The sequence below is a fragment of the Hyla sarda genome, unplaced genomic scaffold, assembly GCF_029499605.1.
Source record: "Hyla sarda isolate aHylSar1 unplaced genomic scaffold, aHylSar1.hap1 scaffold_716, whole genome shotgun sequence".
NCBI classification, from domain to species: Eukaryota; Metazoa; Chordata; class Amphibia; order Anura; family Hylidae; genus Hyla; species Hyla sarda.
In genome coordinates, this window is record NW_026610736.1 from 12,235 (window position 1) to 27,500 (window position 15,266).

Genomic DNA, 15,266 nt, shown 5'->3' on the forward strand with positions numbered 1-15,266 from the left:
ATAGGGTAGATGAATACATTATAGATGGTGTCTGTATAATAGGGGAGATGAATACATTATAGATGGTGTCTGTATAATAGGGGAGATGAATACATTATAGATGGTGTCTGTATAATAGGGTAGATGAATACATTATAGATGGTGTCTGTATAATAGGGTACTTGGATAAACCATAGATGGTGTCTGTATAATAGGGTACTTGGATAAACCATAGATGGTGTCTGTATAATAGGGTACTTGGATAAACCATAGATGGTGTTGGCATTACAAGGTATTCAGGAACAGTTTTGCAGGATCACCCCCCCCCCCCCCCCCCCCCTCACACACCACTTTTGCCCCAGGCAGGAGAACAGACTAGTCCGTGGTCCTCGTAGTGTTTCCATGAAAGATCGGCAGAATTATCGAGGGACGACGGACCGTGGCGGCAGCGTGGAAGGAGAGTTCTCAGGAGAGTCCAAGTTCTGTAGTCAGGTGAGTGTGAGCTGGAGTGAAGTACCATAAAGTATCCTGGTGAGGCCGAGGACATCTTTGTCACCTTCATGTTATTCATCACCCTCACATGGTGCCTCCTTGTATTATGTCATGTATGGTCCTGAGATGTCACCTCACATGGCGTTTCCTTGTATTATCTCATGTATGGTCCTGAGATGTCACCTTACATGGTGCTTCCTTGTATTATGTCATGTATGGTCCTGAGATGTCACCTCACATGGTGTTTCCTTGTATTATCTCATGTATGGTCCTGAGATGTCACCTTACATGGTGCTTCCTTGTATTATGTCATGTATGGTCCTGAGATGTCACCTCACATGGTGTTTCCTTGTATTATCTCATGTATGGTCCTGAGATGTCACCTCACATCGTGTTTCCTTGTATTATCTCATGTATGGTCCTAAGATGTCACCTCACATGGTGTTTCCTTGTATTATCTCATGTATGGTCCTGAGATGTCACCTCACATGGTGTTTCCTTGTATTATCTCATGTATGGTCCTGAGATGTCACCTCACATGGTGTTTCCTTGTATTATCTCATGTATGGTCCTAAGATGTCACCTCACATGGTGTTTCCTTGTATTATGTCATGTATGGTCCTGAGATGTCACCTCACATGGTGTTTCCTTGTATTATCTCATGTATGGTCATGAGATGTCACCTCACATGGTGTTTCCTTGTATTATCTCATGTATGGTCCTGAGATGTCACCTCACATGGTGTTTCCTTTTATTATCTCATGTATGGTCCTGAGATGTCACCTCACATGGTGTTTCCTTTTATTATCTCATGTATGGTCCTGAGATGTCACCTCACATGGTGTTTCCTTGTATTATCTCATGTATGGTCCTGAGATGTCACCTCACATGGTGTTTCCTTGTATTATCTCATGTATGATCCTGAGATGTCACCTCACATGGTGTTTCCTTGTATTATCTCATGTATGGTCATGAGATGTTACCTCACATGGTGTTTCCTTGTATTATCTCCATGTATGGTCCTGAGATGTCACCTCACATGGTGTTTCCTTGTATTATCTCATGTATGGTCCTGAGATGTCACCTCACATGGTGTTTCCTTGTATTACCTCATGTATGGTCCTGAGATGTCACCTCACATGGTGTTTCCTTTTATTATCTCATGTATGGTCCTGAGATGTCACCTCACATGGTGCTTCCTTTTATTATCTTATGTATGATCCTGAGATGTCACCTCACATGGTGTTTCCTTGTATTATCTCATGTATGGTCATGAGATGTCACCTCACATGGTGTTTCCTTGTATTATCTCCATGTATGGTCCTGAGATGTCACCTCACATGGTGTTTCCTTGTATTATCTCATGTATGGTCCTGAGATGTCACCTCACATGGTGTTTCCTTGTATTACCTCATGTATGGTCCTGAGATGTCACCTCACATGGTGTTTCCTTTTATTATCTCATGTATGGTCCTGAGATGTCACCTCACATGGTGCTTCCTTTTATTATCTCATGTATGGTCCTAAGATGTCACCTCACATGGTGTTTCCTTGTATTATCTCATGTATGGTCCTGAGATGTCACCTCACATGGTGTTTCCTTGTATTATCTCATGTATGGTCCTGAGATGTCACCTCACATGGTGTTTCCTTGTATTATCTCATGTATGGTCCTGAGATGTCACCTCACATGGTGTTTCCTTGTATTATCTCATGTATGGTCCTGAGATGTCACCTCACATGGTGTTTCCTTGTATTATCTTATGTATGGTCCTGAGATGTCACCTCACATGGTGTTTCCTTGTATTATCTCATGTATGGTCCTGAGATGTCACCTCACATGGTGCCTCCTTGTATTATCTCATGTATGGTCCTGAGATGTCACCTCACATGGTGCCTCCTTGTATTATGTCATGTATGGTCCTGAGATGTCACCTCACATGGTGCTTCCTTGTATTATGCCATGTATGGTCCTGAGATGTCACCTCACATGGTGTTTCCTTGTATTATCTCATGTATGGTCCTAAGATGTCACCTCACATGGTGTTTCCTTGTATTATCTCATGTATGGTCCTGAGATGTCACCTCACATGGTGTTTCCTTTTATTATCTCATGTATGGTCCTGAGATGTCACCTCACATGGTGCCTCCTTGTATTATGTCATGTATGGTCCTGAGATGTCACCTCACATGGTGCTTCCTTGTATTATCTCATGTATGGTCCTGAGATGTCACCTCACATGGTGCTTCCTTGTATTATGTCATGTATGGTCCTGAGATGTCACCTCACATGGTGTTTCCTTGTATTATCTCATGTATGGTCCTGAGATGTCACCTCACATGGTGTTTCCTTGTATTACCTCATGTATGGTCCTGAGATGTCACCTCACATGGTGTTTCCTTGTATTACCTCATGTATGGTCCTGAGATGTCACCTCACATGGTGTTTCCTTGTATTATCTCATGTATGGTCCTGAGATGTCACCTTACATGGTGTTTCCTTGTATTATGTCATGTATGGTCCTGAGATGTCACCTCACATGGTGTTTCCTTGTATTATCTCATGTATGGTCCTGAGATGTCACCTTACATGGTGCTTCCTTGTATTATGTCATGTATGGTCCTGAGATGTCACCTCACATGGTGTTTCCTTGTATTATCTCATGTATGGTCCTGAGATGTCACCTCACATGGTGCTTCCTTGTATTATCTCATGTATGGTCCTGAGATGTCACCTCACATGGTGCTTCCTTGTATTATGTCATGTATGGTCCTGAGATGTCACCTCACATGGTGTTTCCTTGTATTATCTCATGTATGGTCCTAAGATGTCACCTCACATGGTGTTTCCTTATATTATCTCCATGTATGGTCCTGAGATGTCACCTCACATGGTGTTTCCTTGTATTATCTCATGTATGGTCCTAAGATGTCACCTCACATGGTGTTTCCTTGTATTATGTCATGTATGGTCCTGAGATGTCACCTCACATGGTGTTTCCTTGTATTATCTCATGTATGGTCCTAAGATGTCACCTCACATGGTGTTTCCTTGTATTATCTCATGTATGGTCCTGAGATGTCACCTCACATGGTGTTTCCTTGTATTATCTCATGTATGGTCCTGAGATGTCACCTCACATGGTGTTTCCTTGTATTATCTCATGTATGGTCCTGAGATGTCACCTCACATGGTGCTTCCTTGTATTATCTCATGTATGGTCCTGAGATGTCACCTCACATGGTGCTTCCTTGTATTATGTCATGTATGGTCCTGAGATGTCACCTCACATGGTGTTTCCTTGTATTATCTCCATGTATGGTCCTGAGATGTCACCTCACATGGTGTTTCCTTGTATTATCTCATGTATGGTCCTGAGATGTCACCTCACATGGTGTTTCCTTATATTATCTCCATGTATGGTCCTGAGATGTCACCTCACATGCTGTTTCCTTGTATTATCTCATGTATGGTCCTGAGATGTCACCTCACATAGTGTTTCCTTGTATTATCTCATGTATGGTCCTGAGATGTCACCTCACATGGTGTTTCCTTTTATTATCTCATGTATGGTCCTGAGATGTCACCTCACATGGTGTTTCCTTGTATTATCTCATGTATGGTCCTGAGATGTCACCTCACATGGTGTTTCCTTGTATTATCTCATGTATGGTCCTGAGATGTCACCTCACATGGTGTTTCCTTGTATTATCTCATGTATGGTCCTGAGATGTCACCTCACATGGTGTTTCCTTATATTATCTCCATGTATGGTCCTGAGATGTCACCTCACATGGTGTTTCCTTGTATTATCTCATGTATGGTCCTGAGATGTCACCTCACATGGTGCTTCCTTGTATTATCTTATGTATGGTCCTGAGATGTCACCTCACATGGTGTTTCCTTTTATTATCTCATGTATGGTCCTGAAATGTCACCTCACATGGTGTTTCCTTGTATTATCTCATGTATGATCCTGAGATGTCACCTCACATGGTGTTTCCTTGTATTATCTCCATGTATGGTCCTGAGATGTCATCTCACATGGTGTTTCCTTGTATTATCTCATGTATGGTCCTGAGATGTCACCTCACATGGTGTTTCCTTATATTATCTCCATGTATGGTCCTGAGATGTCACCTCACATGGTGTTTCCTTGTATTATCTCATGTATGGTCCTGAGATGTCACCTCACATGGTGTTTCCTTTTATTATCTCATGTATGGTCCTGAGATGTCACCTCACATGGTGTTTCCTTGTATTATCTCATGTATGGTCCTGAGATGTCACCTCACATGGTGTTTCCTTGTATTATCTCATGTATGGTCCTGAGATGTCACCTCACATGGTGTTTCCTTGTATTATCTCATGTATGGTCCTGAGATGTCACCTCACATGGTGTTTCCTTGTATTATCTCATGTATGGTCCTGAGATGTCACCTCACATGGTGCTTCCTTGTATTATCTCATGTATGATCCTGAGATGTCACCTCACATGGTGCTTCCTTGTATTATGTCATGTATGGTCCTGAGATGTCACCTCACATGGTGTTTCCTTGTATTATCTCATGTATGGTCCTGAGATGTCACCTCACATGGTGTTTCCTTGTATTATCTCATGTATGGTCCTGAGATGTCACCTCACATGGTGTTTCCTTTTATTATCTCATGTATGGTCCTGAGATGTCACCTCACATGGTGTTTCCTTGTATTATCTCATGTATGGTCCTGAGATGTCACCTCACATGGTGTTTCCTTGTATTATCTCATGTATGGTCCTGAGATGTCACCTCACATGGTGTTTCCTTGTATTATCTCATGTATGGTCCTGAGATGTCACCTCACATGGTGTTTTCTTGTATTATCTCATGTATGGTCCTGAGATGTCACCTCACATGGGGTTTCCTTGTATTATCTCATGTATGGTCCTGAGATGTCACCTCACATGGTGTTTCCTTGTATTATCTCCATGTATGATCCTGAGATGTCACCTCACATGGTGTTTGTTTTCTTGTATTATCTCATGTATGGTCCTGAGATGTCACCTCACATGGTGTTTCCTTGTATTATCTCCATGTATGGTCCTGAGATGTCACCTCACATGGTGTTTCCTTGTATTATCTCATGTATGGTCCTGAGATGTCACCTCACATGGTGTTTCCTTGTATTATCTCCATGTATGGTCCTGAGATGTCACCTCACATGGTGTTTCCTTGTATTATCTCATGTATGGTCCTAAGATGTCACCTCACATGGTGTTTGTTTTCTTGTATTATCTCATGTATGGTCCTGAGATGTCACCTCACATGGTGTTTGTTTTCTTGTATTATCTCATGTATGGTCCTGAGATGTCACCTCACATGGTGTTTCCTTGTATTATCTCCATGTATGGTCCTGAGATGTCACCTCACATGGTGTTTCCTTGTATTATCTCATGTATGGTCCTAAGATGTCACCTCACATGGTGTTTGTTTTCTTGTATTATCTCATGTATGGTCCTGAGATGTCACCTCACATGGTGTTTCCTTGTATTATCTCCATGTATGATCCTGAGATGTCACCTCACATGGTGTTTCCTTGTATTATCTCATGTATGGTCCTAAGATGTCACCTCACATGGTGTTTGTTTTCTTGTATTATCTCATGTATGGTCCTGAGATTTCACCTCACATGGTGTTTCCTTGTATTATCTCTTGTATGGTCCTGAGATGTCACCTCACATGGTGTTTCCTTGTATTATCTCTTGTATGGTCCTGAGATGTCACCATTGTTTTTACCCCACATTAGACCATAGTGACCCATGTCCCCCCCCCCATCCAACCACCCACCCACCCATCACCAGTATTTTTCCCCACACTATCCTGTCTCCCTCCCACATCTCCTCTCTCCCATCCTTCCTCTCCCATCCTGCCTCCCCCCATGTCTCCCATCCTGCCTCCCTCACGTCTCCTCCCCCCCATGTCTTCTCCCCCCCATGTCTCCCATCCTGCTTCCCTCATGTCTCCTCCCCCCTCCCCCATGTTTTCCATTCTGTCCCCCCCATGTCTTCTCTCTCCCCCCCATGTCTTCTCCCCCCCCCCATGTCTTCTCTCCCCCCCCATGTCTTCTCTCCCCCCCCATGTCTTCTCTCTCCCCCCCCATGTCTTCTCTCTCCCCCCCATGTCTTCTATCTCCCCCCCATGTCTCCTGTCTCCCCCCCCATGTCTCCTGTCTCCCCCCCATGTCTCCTGTCTCCCCCCCCATGTCTCCCATCCTGTCCCCCCACGTCTCCTCTCTCCCCCCCATGTCTCCCATCCTTTCCCCCCGTCTCCTCTCTCCCCCCCCATGTCTCCCATCCTGTCCCCCCAAGTCTCCTCTTTCCCCCCCATGTCTCCCATCCTGTCTCCCTATGTCTCCTCTCTCCTCCCCCATGTCTCCCATCCTGTCCCCCCGCCATGTCTCCTCTCTCCCCCCATGTCTCCCATTCTGTCCTCCCCATGTCTCCCATCCTGTCCCCCCCATGTCTCCCATTCTGTCCCCCCCATGTCTCCTCTCTCCTCCCCCATGTCTCCCATCCTGTCCCCCCTCTCCCCCCCATGTCTCCCATCCTGTCCCCTCCATGTCTCCTCTGTCCCCCCATGTCTCCCGTCCTGTCCCCCCATGTCTCCTCTCTCCTCCCCCATGTCTCCCATCCTGTCCCCCCGCCATGTCTCCTCTCTCCCTCCATCTCTTAAACCTGTAGATTTAATGGCTGGGTGTTATCAAGCTGCTATCACCCAACTTTACTCCACAGGTTCCGCGGAAGTCGGTTTTTGATGAATTGAATGAAATCCTGGGATCGGAGCAGCAGCTTCCAGAGAGCATCATCCTGGTGAACACCTCAGACTGGCCCGGACAGGTAATGGGGGACAGAGTCCCAGATCCCCCCCCAAACAAGTCCTTTCCACCCCACATCACATTATTAATCATCTCACATCATCACAAGCTGGACCTGGCTGGAGGGAATCTTCTGGATGTTTGGTTGGATTGAGCAGCGGAGTCTAAGGCGCCCCCTGGTCTCCACCATATACAGGGATCTGGACTTCACTGTGGGGGTCTCTTAAGTTCTGTCCTCAAGGCTGACTCAGCCGACATCTATCAGGAGGATCAGGTAGTAGGTAAAGCTGTGGATCAGTCAAATGAACAGTCAGATCTCGGTGTTATTTGTCTATTCTCCAGAGGTTCTGTCACATGTAGAGTCCATGGAGGTCACTGTTACGTGTCGAGTCCATGGAGGTTTCATTCATGTGTTGAGTCCTTGGAGATCACTGTTGTGTGTGAAGTCCAAGACATTTATGCTGCATCAGAGACCTCCATGGACTGGACAAGTGACAGACCTTCTGAGCAATAGTTTCCGGTCTCCTAGGCAGGCGATGGCCTCCGCTCCTCACTCCACTGGGATCCAAAAGCCCCAGGACAACGTCATTACAATGGTCTCTAGAGGCCTCGGCCTGAGCTTCAGCTCCTTAGTGGAATCCTCATCCACAATACTTTCTGAGCAGTAAGGTGGTCTCCACTCTGGCCACATAGTTGTCTACTAAACAACCAGCCCCAGCCATAATACTGTCCATAGTCCGGTGAGCTGGAGTCACGTACACAAAATATGTAAAAAGTATTTCATAAAAACTTAAGACATGGTTACCCCGAGAAGCACCATAGACTGTGCAGGCGCCACCTAGACTGTGCAGGCGCCACCTAGACTGTGCAGGCGCCACCTAGACTGTGCAGGCGCCACCTAGACTGTGCAGGCGCCACCTAGACTGTGCAGGCGCACCTGTGTGAAGTTGGCACCCCAGTTTCCCAAAAGATATAGATATATACATATATATATATATATATATATATATATATATATATATACACACACACACACACATTTGTGCCGCTTTGGTTCCTGAGATATTGGGTGTTAGATTTTTATGAAGCCCCACCCACTTTCCACCCCATCACAAACCGTTTATGATGAAAACATTTAAGTTTGTGCTACTTTGGTTTCTGAGATATTGCGCGGTCGATTTGCTGAAACCCCACCTACTTTCCACCCCATGTTGTTAAATTTTTAAAACAAATACGCCATTCCTTTGTGCTGCGTTTGTGCTGCTTTGGTGTCTGAGAGATTGCACGCTCGATATGCTGAAAAATAAATACACTATTAGTGTGTGCCGCAAATCCCTGAAACTGATACCTGGATAAGAGAAAAAGAACTGAAAAACACCGGTCAACCATAAAAATATCGGCTAACCATAAAAGCACTGGCTAACCATAAAAACACTGACTAACCATAAAAACACAGACTAACCGTAGCAATTTTATAATAAAATAAATGTATAAATTGTTCCTTACTAGATGCCATACATCTTTTAGATTTCCCCTCCCCATGTGATGCTCCTCCCCCATACTTCATTAGATTTCCTCCTTGTGATGCCCCTCCCCCATATTTCATTAGATTTCCCCCTTGTGATGCCCCTCCTCCATACTTCATTAGATTTCACCCTTGTGATGCCCCTCCCCCATACTTCATTAGATTTCCCCCATGTGATGCCCCTCCCCCATACTTCATTAGAATTCCACCTTGTGACGCCCCTCCCCCATACTTCATTAGATTTCCCCCTTGTGATGCCCCTCCCCCATACTTCATTAGATTTCCTCCTTGTGATGCCCCTCCCCCATAGCACATGTAATTACTTGTTTATACTAATAATGTCCTGGTAGATCTCTGCATCACTATTACCTGGCAAATACACTGGTAGTATATGTACAGTATAGGGGGTTGTTATACACGGTTATAATCCTCCAATCACTTCCTGTTATCCTCCAATCACTTCCTGTTATCCTCCAATCACTTCCTGTTATCCTCCAATCACTTCCTGTTAAAAATCCCCCAATCACTTCCTGTTATTCCCCAATCACTTCCTGTTATCCCCCAATCACTTCCTGTTATCCCCCCAATCACTTCCTGTTATCCCCCAATCACTTCCTGTTATCCCCCAATCACTTCCTGTTATCCCCCCAATCACTTCCTGTTATCCCCCAATAACTTCCTGTTATAATCCTCCAATCGCTTCCTGTTATAATCCCCCAATCGCTTCCTGTTATAATCCTCCAATCGCTTCCGGTTATAATCCTCCAATCGCTTCCGGTTATAATCCTCCAATCGCTTCCTGTTATAATCCCCCAATCGCTTCCTGTTATAATCCTCCAATCACTTCCTGTTATAATCCTCCAATCGCTTCCGGTTATAATCCCCCAATCGCTTCCTGTTATAATCCTCCAATCGCTTCCGGTTATAATCCTCCATTCACTTCCTGTTATAATGAAGCTTTTCTTCCATTTAATGTCGTTTTACCTATAATCTGACGTTGTTAGATATTTTCCATTTTATAAATGTCACAAACATCCTATGAGTCTATAATTAGTATATAATTGGAGATTTTCCTAGTCTAGATGACGGAAAATATGGATTTTATTAAAGACAGGAGACTCATATTATGCTTTGCTTTCTTTAATTTAGCCCACAGCAGCAAAGGTTAAATATACAGAAAAGTGAAGAAAACTTTTTTAGCATAACCAAACATAGGTGTAAGGTAGTCCAGTATCATCCAATCAGAATAGGGTATAGGAGATAAAGTCTGTTAACGCGAACTGTTATTCCTCTTTCTTGTTGCGAGGAGTATAGAAGAAGAACATCAAACAACTTCAAATGTAGAATTGGAACTTTGAAGTCAGGAAGTAGAACAACGAATGGAAGAGTTGACCACGTGGAGAGACAGTAATCTTCAATCTAAGCTGAAAAATATTAAGAAACAAAGATAAGTAGGGAGGGTTAAAAGGGAGGGATAATATTCGCCTCCTGTCTTTAATAAAATCCATATTTTCCGTCATCTAGACTAGGAAAATCTCCAATTTTATTGAAAGACGGAGGCTCATATTATGCATGTTCAAAGCTATAACACAAATCTAAAATACTGACATAGAAACATGAGAAGAAGGATGGAAATAAAAAGTCTTAAAAGTAGATTCGGATGACCAATTTGCTGCTTTCAGTAAATCTGAAAGCGAACCTCCGGATTGAATAATTTTGGTAGATATAGCACCTCTGGTGGACTGAGCACCGAAAATAGAGGTATCAATACCTGACAAAGACATAGTTTGTTTGATCCATCTGGCTATAGTGGCTGAAGAAACAGGAAGATGAGGTCTACAATAGGAAATTAAAAGTTGAGAAGAAGGAAGACGTAAAGAACTTGTTCTATTTTCATATGTTTGTAAACATTGAACAACACAAAGATTAATGTTATGAGGAAAAGAGGGATAAAATACTGTATGAAGATTTGTTTTTGTACGTCTATAAATGTTAAATAAAACTCCTTGAGGAGAAAAAGATCTGTGAGAGAGATCTAAAGCTTTGACATCAGAGACTCGTTTGCAAGATATAAGACATAGAAGCATAGAAAGCTTCAAGGAGAGAATTTTTAAAGACAGATTTTCGTTGGGGCCCAAAAATTCAAGGAAGGACAAAACAATGTTAACATCCCAAGTAGAAGTATATCTGGGAAGAGGAGGTCTGCGAAAACGAATGCCCTTTAAAAGTCTGCAGACTAAAGGATGCTTACCAACAGATAAAGAGCCAATAAGGGAATGGTTGGAAGAAATGGCTGATCGATAAACATTAATGGTACGATATGCTTTTCCCATGTCAAAAGAAGATGAAAGGAAATTCAAAATATCGGTTAAAGATGATTGAATGGGATCCAAATCCCGGTGTGAGCACCAATGAGACCAAACTTTCCAGGCAGATCTGTAAGCAGATTTGGTGCCTGGTACCCATGCATTTGAAAGGATGTCTCTAGATGATTGTGAAAGTCCTTGATCAAACGCGAATCTCCTGACACAAGCCAGGGTATTAGAGATAGTGTTTTCGAGAGAACCAGAGGATGAGGGTTCCCGGAAGGATCCAGAAGGATTGTGGGGGACATGGGAATGATTCGAGGAAGATCCATCGTCATTCCTAAAAGTTGAGGGAACCATGCTTGGGATGGCCACCAAGGAGTTATCAACACTACTTTCGATTTCTGGGAAAGAATGTGTAGGAGAACTCTGGGAATCAGAGAAAAGGGAGGGAAGGCATAGAGGGTTTCTGAAGGCCAAGATTGAATGAGCGGGATTGGGCGTCTACGCCTAATGCTTCTAGATCGTGGCACCAACTGAAAAATAGAGGAAATTGATGATTTAGACGAGAAGCGAAAAGGTCTAAATATAAAGGACCCCAGAGAATATTGAGAAGGGAAAAAATAGAAGGATCCAGACGCCAGTCGCTGGCATCTAGAAGGTAGCGAGAATTCCAATCTGCGATACTGTTGCAAAGGCCTGGGAGATATTCTGCTTGAGAACAATGCTCCTGTCCAGGCGAAAGTGCTAAAATTCTTTGGAAATATCTGCTAAAAGTTTCGATTTTGTACCCCCTAAACGATTGACATATTGAACAGCTGACACATTGTCCATCCGAAGAAGAATGCAGCAATTGTAATTGTCTTTGGCAAAACTCTTGAGTGCAAAGAAGCCTGCCAAAAGCTCCAAACAATTGATATGAAGGGTTGATTCCTCTGAAAACCATTTCCCACCAGTGGATAAAGAACCACAACGGGCTCTCCAGCCAAGAAGGCTCGCATCCGATTCTATGGAAAAATCTGGAAATGGATGGAAAATGGCTTTCCCATTCCAAGATTCCAGATGATGAAGCCACCAAAGTAATTCTTCTCTCGTTTCCGGAGTGAGGGAAATGGAATCCGAATAACCCAGACCATTCCGAAGGTGTTGGATTTTTAGGCGTTGTAAGGCCCTGTAATGTAAAGGGGCTGGAAAAATAGCTTGTATGGAGGCCACTAAAAGGCCTACAATTCTGGCAATGTTCCTCAGGGAAATAAGATTCTTGTTCAGAACCGAGTGAATTTCTATTCGAATCGTTTTCAAACGTCTCGACAGGAGACTTAAAATATCTAGATTGGTGTTTACCATGAATCCGAGAAATTCCACTTCCCTCGAAGGGGTCAATATAGAGTCTTTGAAATGTATTACAAATCCTAGATCTGTAAGGAGAGAGAGTCCATTGTATATGTAGATGGATGAGGTGGAGAGATTGAGCCATGATCAAAATATCGTCTAAGTATATGATCAGACTAACGCCTCTGCTCCGAAGTAGAGCAACTACTGGTTTCATCAGTTTGGTGAAACGCCATGGGGCAGATGCCAGACCGAATGGAAGGCAAGTGAATTGCCATATCTGGTTTTTCCAGGAGAATTGGAGATAAGGTTGAAAAGAGGGGTGAATAGGCACTGTAAGATAGGCATCTTTTGAGATCTATCTTTATGAGCCAATCTCCGTGAAGGAGATCTCTTAAAAGATGAAAGCCCTCCATCTTGAAATGGTGATATTTTACAAAAGCTTTGAGAGATTTTAGATTTATGACTGGTCTGTGACCGCCATCCTTCTTTTTGACTAGGAACAGATTGCTGAGATTTCCCAGAGAAAGGGTATCTATGGGAATGATGGAATTTTTGGAATGAAGTTCCTGAATTTATATATCGACAAGAATTTGATCTTGTTTTGAAAAATGGATAGGATGAGGAAGGTGAGATTGAAAAGGAGGAGAAAGAAACTCTATTTGGTAATCTTTTACCGTATTTAAGATCCAAGAGTCTGTGGTGATCATAGACCAAATCTGGAAAAAATGGGTTAGTCTGCCTCCTAGAGGAATCTGAGAGATAGAAAGAAGAGACGAGCTTACATGAAGAGGGTCTGGTCTTTTGGAATCCTCTGGAACCTCTGGCACGCCATGGTCTTCCACAATAAGGGAAGAAGGGGGATGAAGAATAGGATCTTGAGGGGTAGGATCCTGTAGGCAGAGATGTTCTGGATGGGGGAGGGCCTCGGTATATTTGTTTTTCTTGATTGTTGCAGCTGGTAAAGTGGCCCCTGCCTTTCCCAGCCTTAGCGAAAACCTTGGAATGAAAAACTTTCTTAATAGACATCTGTGCTTTATCAAGACTGGAGAAGAGCCCTATATATTTATTGAGTTCTTTGATAAAAGAATCTCCAAATAAACATCCCTCTTTAGAGGGTCCCGGCTCTGTTGGGGCCAAGTGGGTGAGTTGAGGATCCAACTTAAGCAAGATGGAACGCCTTCTCTCTGAAGATAGACCCTCCTCAGAGAGGGTCATAATTTTGGTCAAAGGATCTAATATATCAATGAGTTTGTTCTGGCAAAATTTTTTACTAGAGTCAGGTCAATCTCAGGGGTCATAGTAGTGATGTCCGGTAAAGAGGGTCTTGGACATTCCGCTCTTAGTTTGTTGCAGCCTTTTTTATCTAGTTTTTTTTTTAAACAGGATTGCACATATTTTGCACGTTAGGGTGTGGAACCCAATCACCTGAGCGTGGATGTGTGACATGTACTGGATTGAAATAAGGGTTGCCAGAGCTGTCTAATATGGTCTCTTCAGTGGTGTCCTCTAAAGACACAGCGTCATCAGAATGAGACATTTCCTCATATTGGGAGTCATGTTCCTCATCAGAGGAGTCAGAACTTGAAGACTGACTAGATAAGACATAAGAGTCTGGTTTTTGTCTATAGGAGGGCTTCACTGTCCATTTATGGGAGGCTTCCTCACGGACTGAGGGTTTGGGGTGGGAGGATTCACCACCATGTTTACAGCTTTTAGATTGGCATTTGTTATTAGATTTTTTAACTTGACCCTTAGATAACCTTTTTGGTTTAGGAAAGGATGGGTCGTCATCACAAAGATGTCTCTTTTTTGAGACCTTTTTAGACTTAAAACCTTTGGCAAGATTTGAAGAGGAATCCTCCGCTGACCAAAATAGGTCAGAGGGAGTAGAAGGACCAGGGTGATTTGGCGTTAATTGAGACACAGCAAGAGAGAATGACTTTGAAATGGATTCCTGAAGGGTAGATATAGCACCCTGAATGGCTGAATCCACAGTCTTATTAATGGATTTAGAGGCCATATTTTGGACATATTCCTCATTAACAAAAGTGTATTCCTTGATATCAGAAGGGGGAATAATATTTTCCTCAGAAGTCATTATACTGACTGATATGTGAGGAGACTAAATATACAACTTGAGGAAAATTGGACCAAAGTTGATAAATATATAAAATATATAAGAATATATATTATATATCCAAAAAATTGTAGTATTCAATATTAATAAAAGAATAACGTTGAGTTACAGGTGAGACGTCTATTGCAGCGATTCGTACAGTACAAGCTCTGTGAGGAGGCAGAGCTGGGCGGGAAACAGCTGAGAACCAGCTGCGCCGCAAGTCTCGCGATATGCGAGACGACGGGAAGAAGACGCGAATTCGCGCATGCGCGAACAGCAAAAATGGCTGACGAGTGAATAACAAGTGCGTCACAGGTTAGTAGAAGATGAGGATCGCGAACGGAAGATCGCGGAAGATGACGGTGGGACACTGTAGAGAGGGAAAACGAAGATAAACTATCGGTAAGTATAAAAAAACAGTGTGAAATAGTTGTTATGAATAGATTGAGTCTGGGAACCAATGAATACTAAGAATATATAGGAAAAAAGGAATAGAAATAATTAATAATGAAAAACTAAGAATATAATGAAAAGGAAAAGATCTGTATGGAAAATCTGTATGAAGTATCATGGAAATTCATCATGGACAAAATAAAGAGAGAGACATATAAATAAATAAATGTGTGTGTATATATATATATATATATATATATA

The 15,266-nt window shown here is 42.9% G+C and overlaps 1 protein-coding gene across 1 annotated transcript in view; it reads left to right on the forward strand.

The window, feature by feature from the left end:
- Nucleotides 1-342: 342 nt before the first annotated feature.
- LOC130344341 (phosphofurin acidic cluster sorting protein 2-like) overlaps nt 343-15,266 on the forward strand; it is a gene marked incomplete at its 3' end in the record, with an annotated part of 102,835 nt that continues 87,911 nt past the window's right edge. The window contains exons 1-2 of the mRNA XM_056554426.1: nt 343-471; nt 7,245-7,349. Of these exons, the coding sequence (XP_056410401.1) occupies nt 382-471; nt 7,245-7,349 (195 nt within the window). The remainder of the gene's footprint in view (nt 472-7,244; nt 7,350-15,266) is intronic.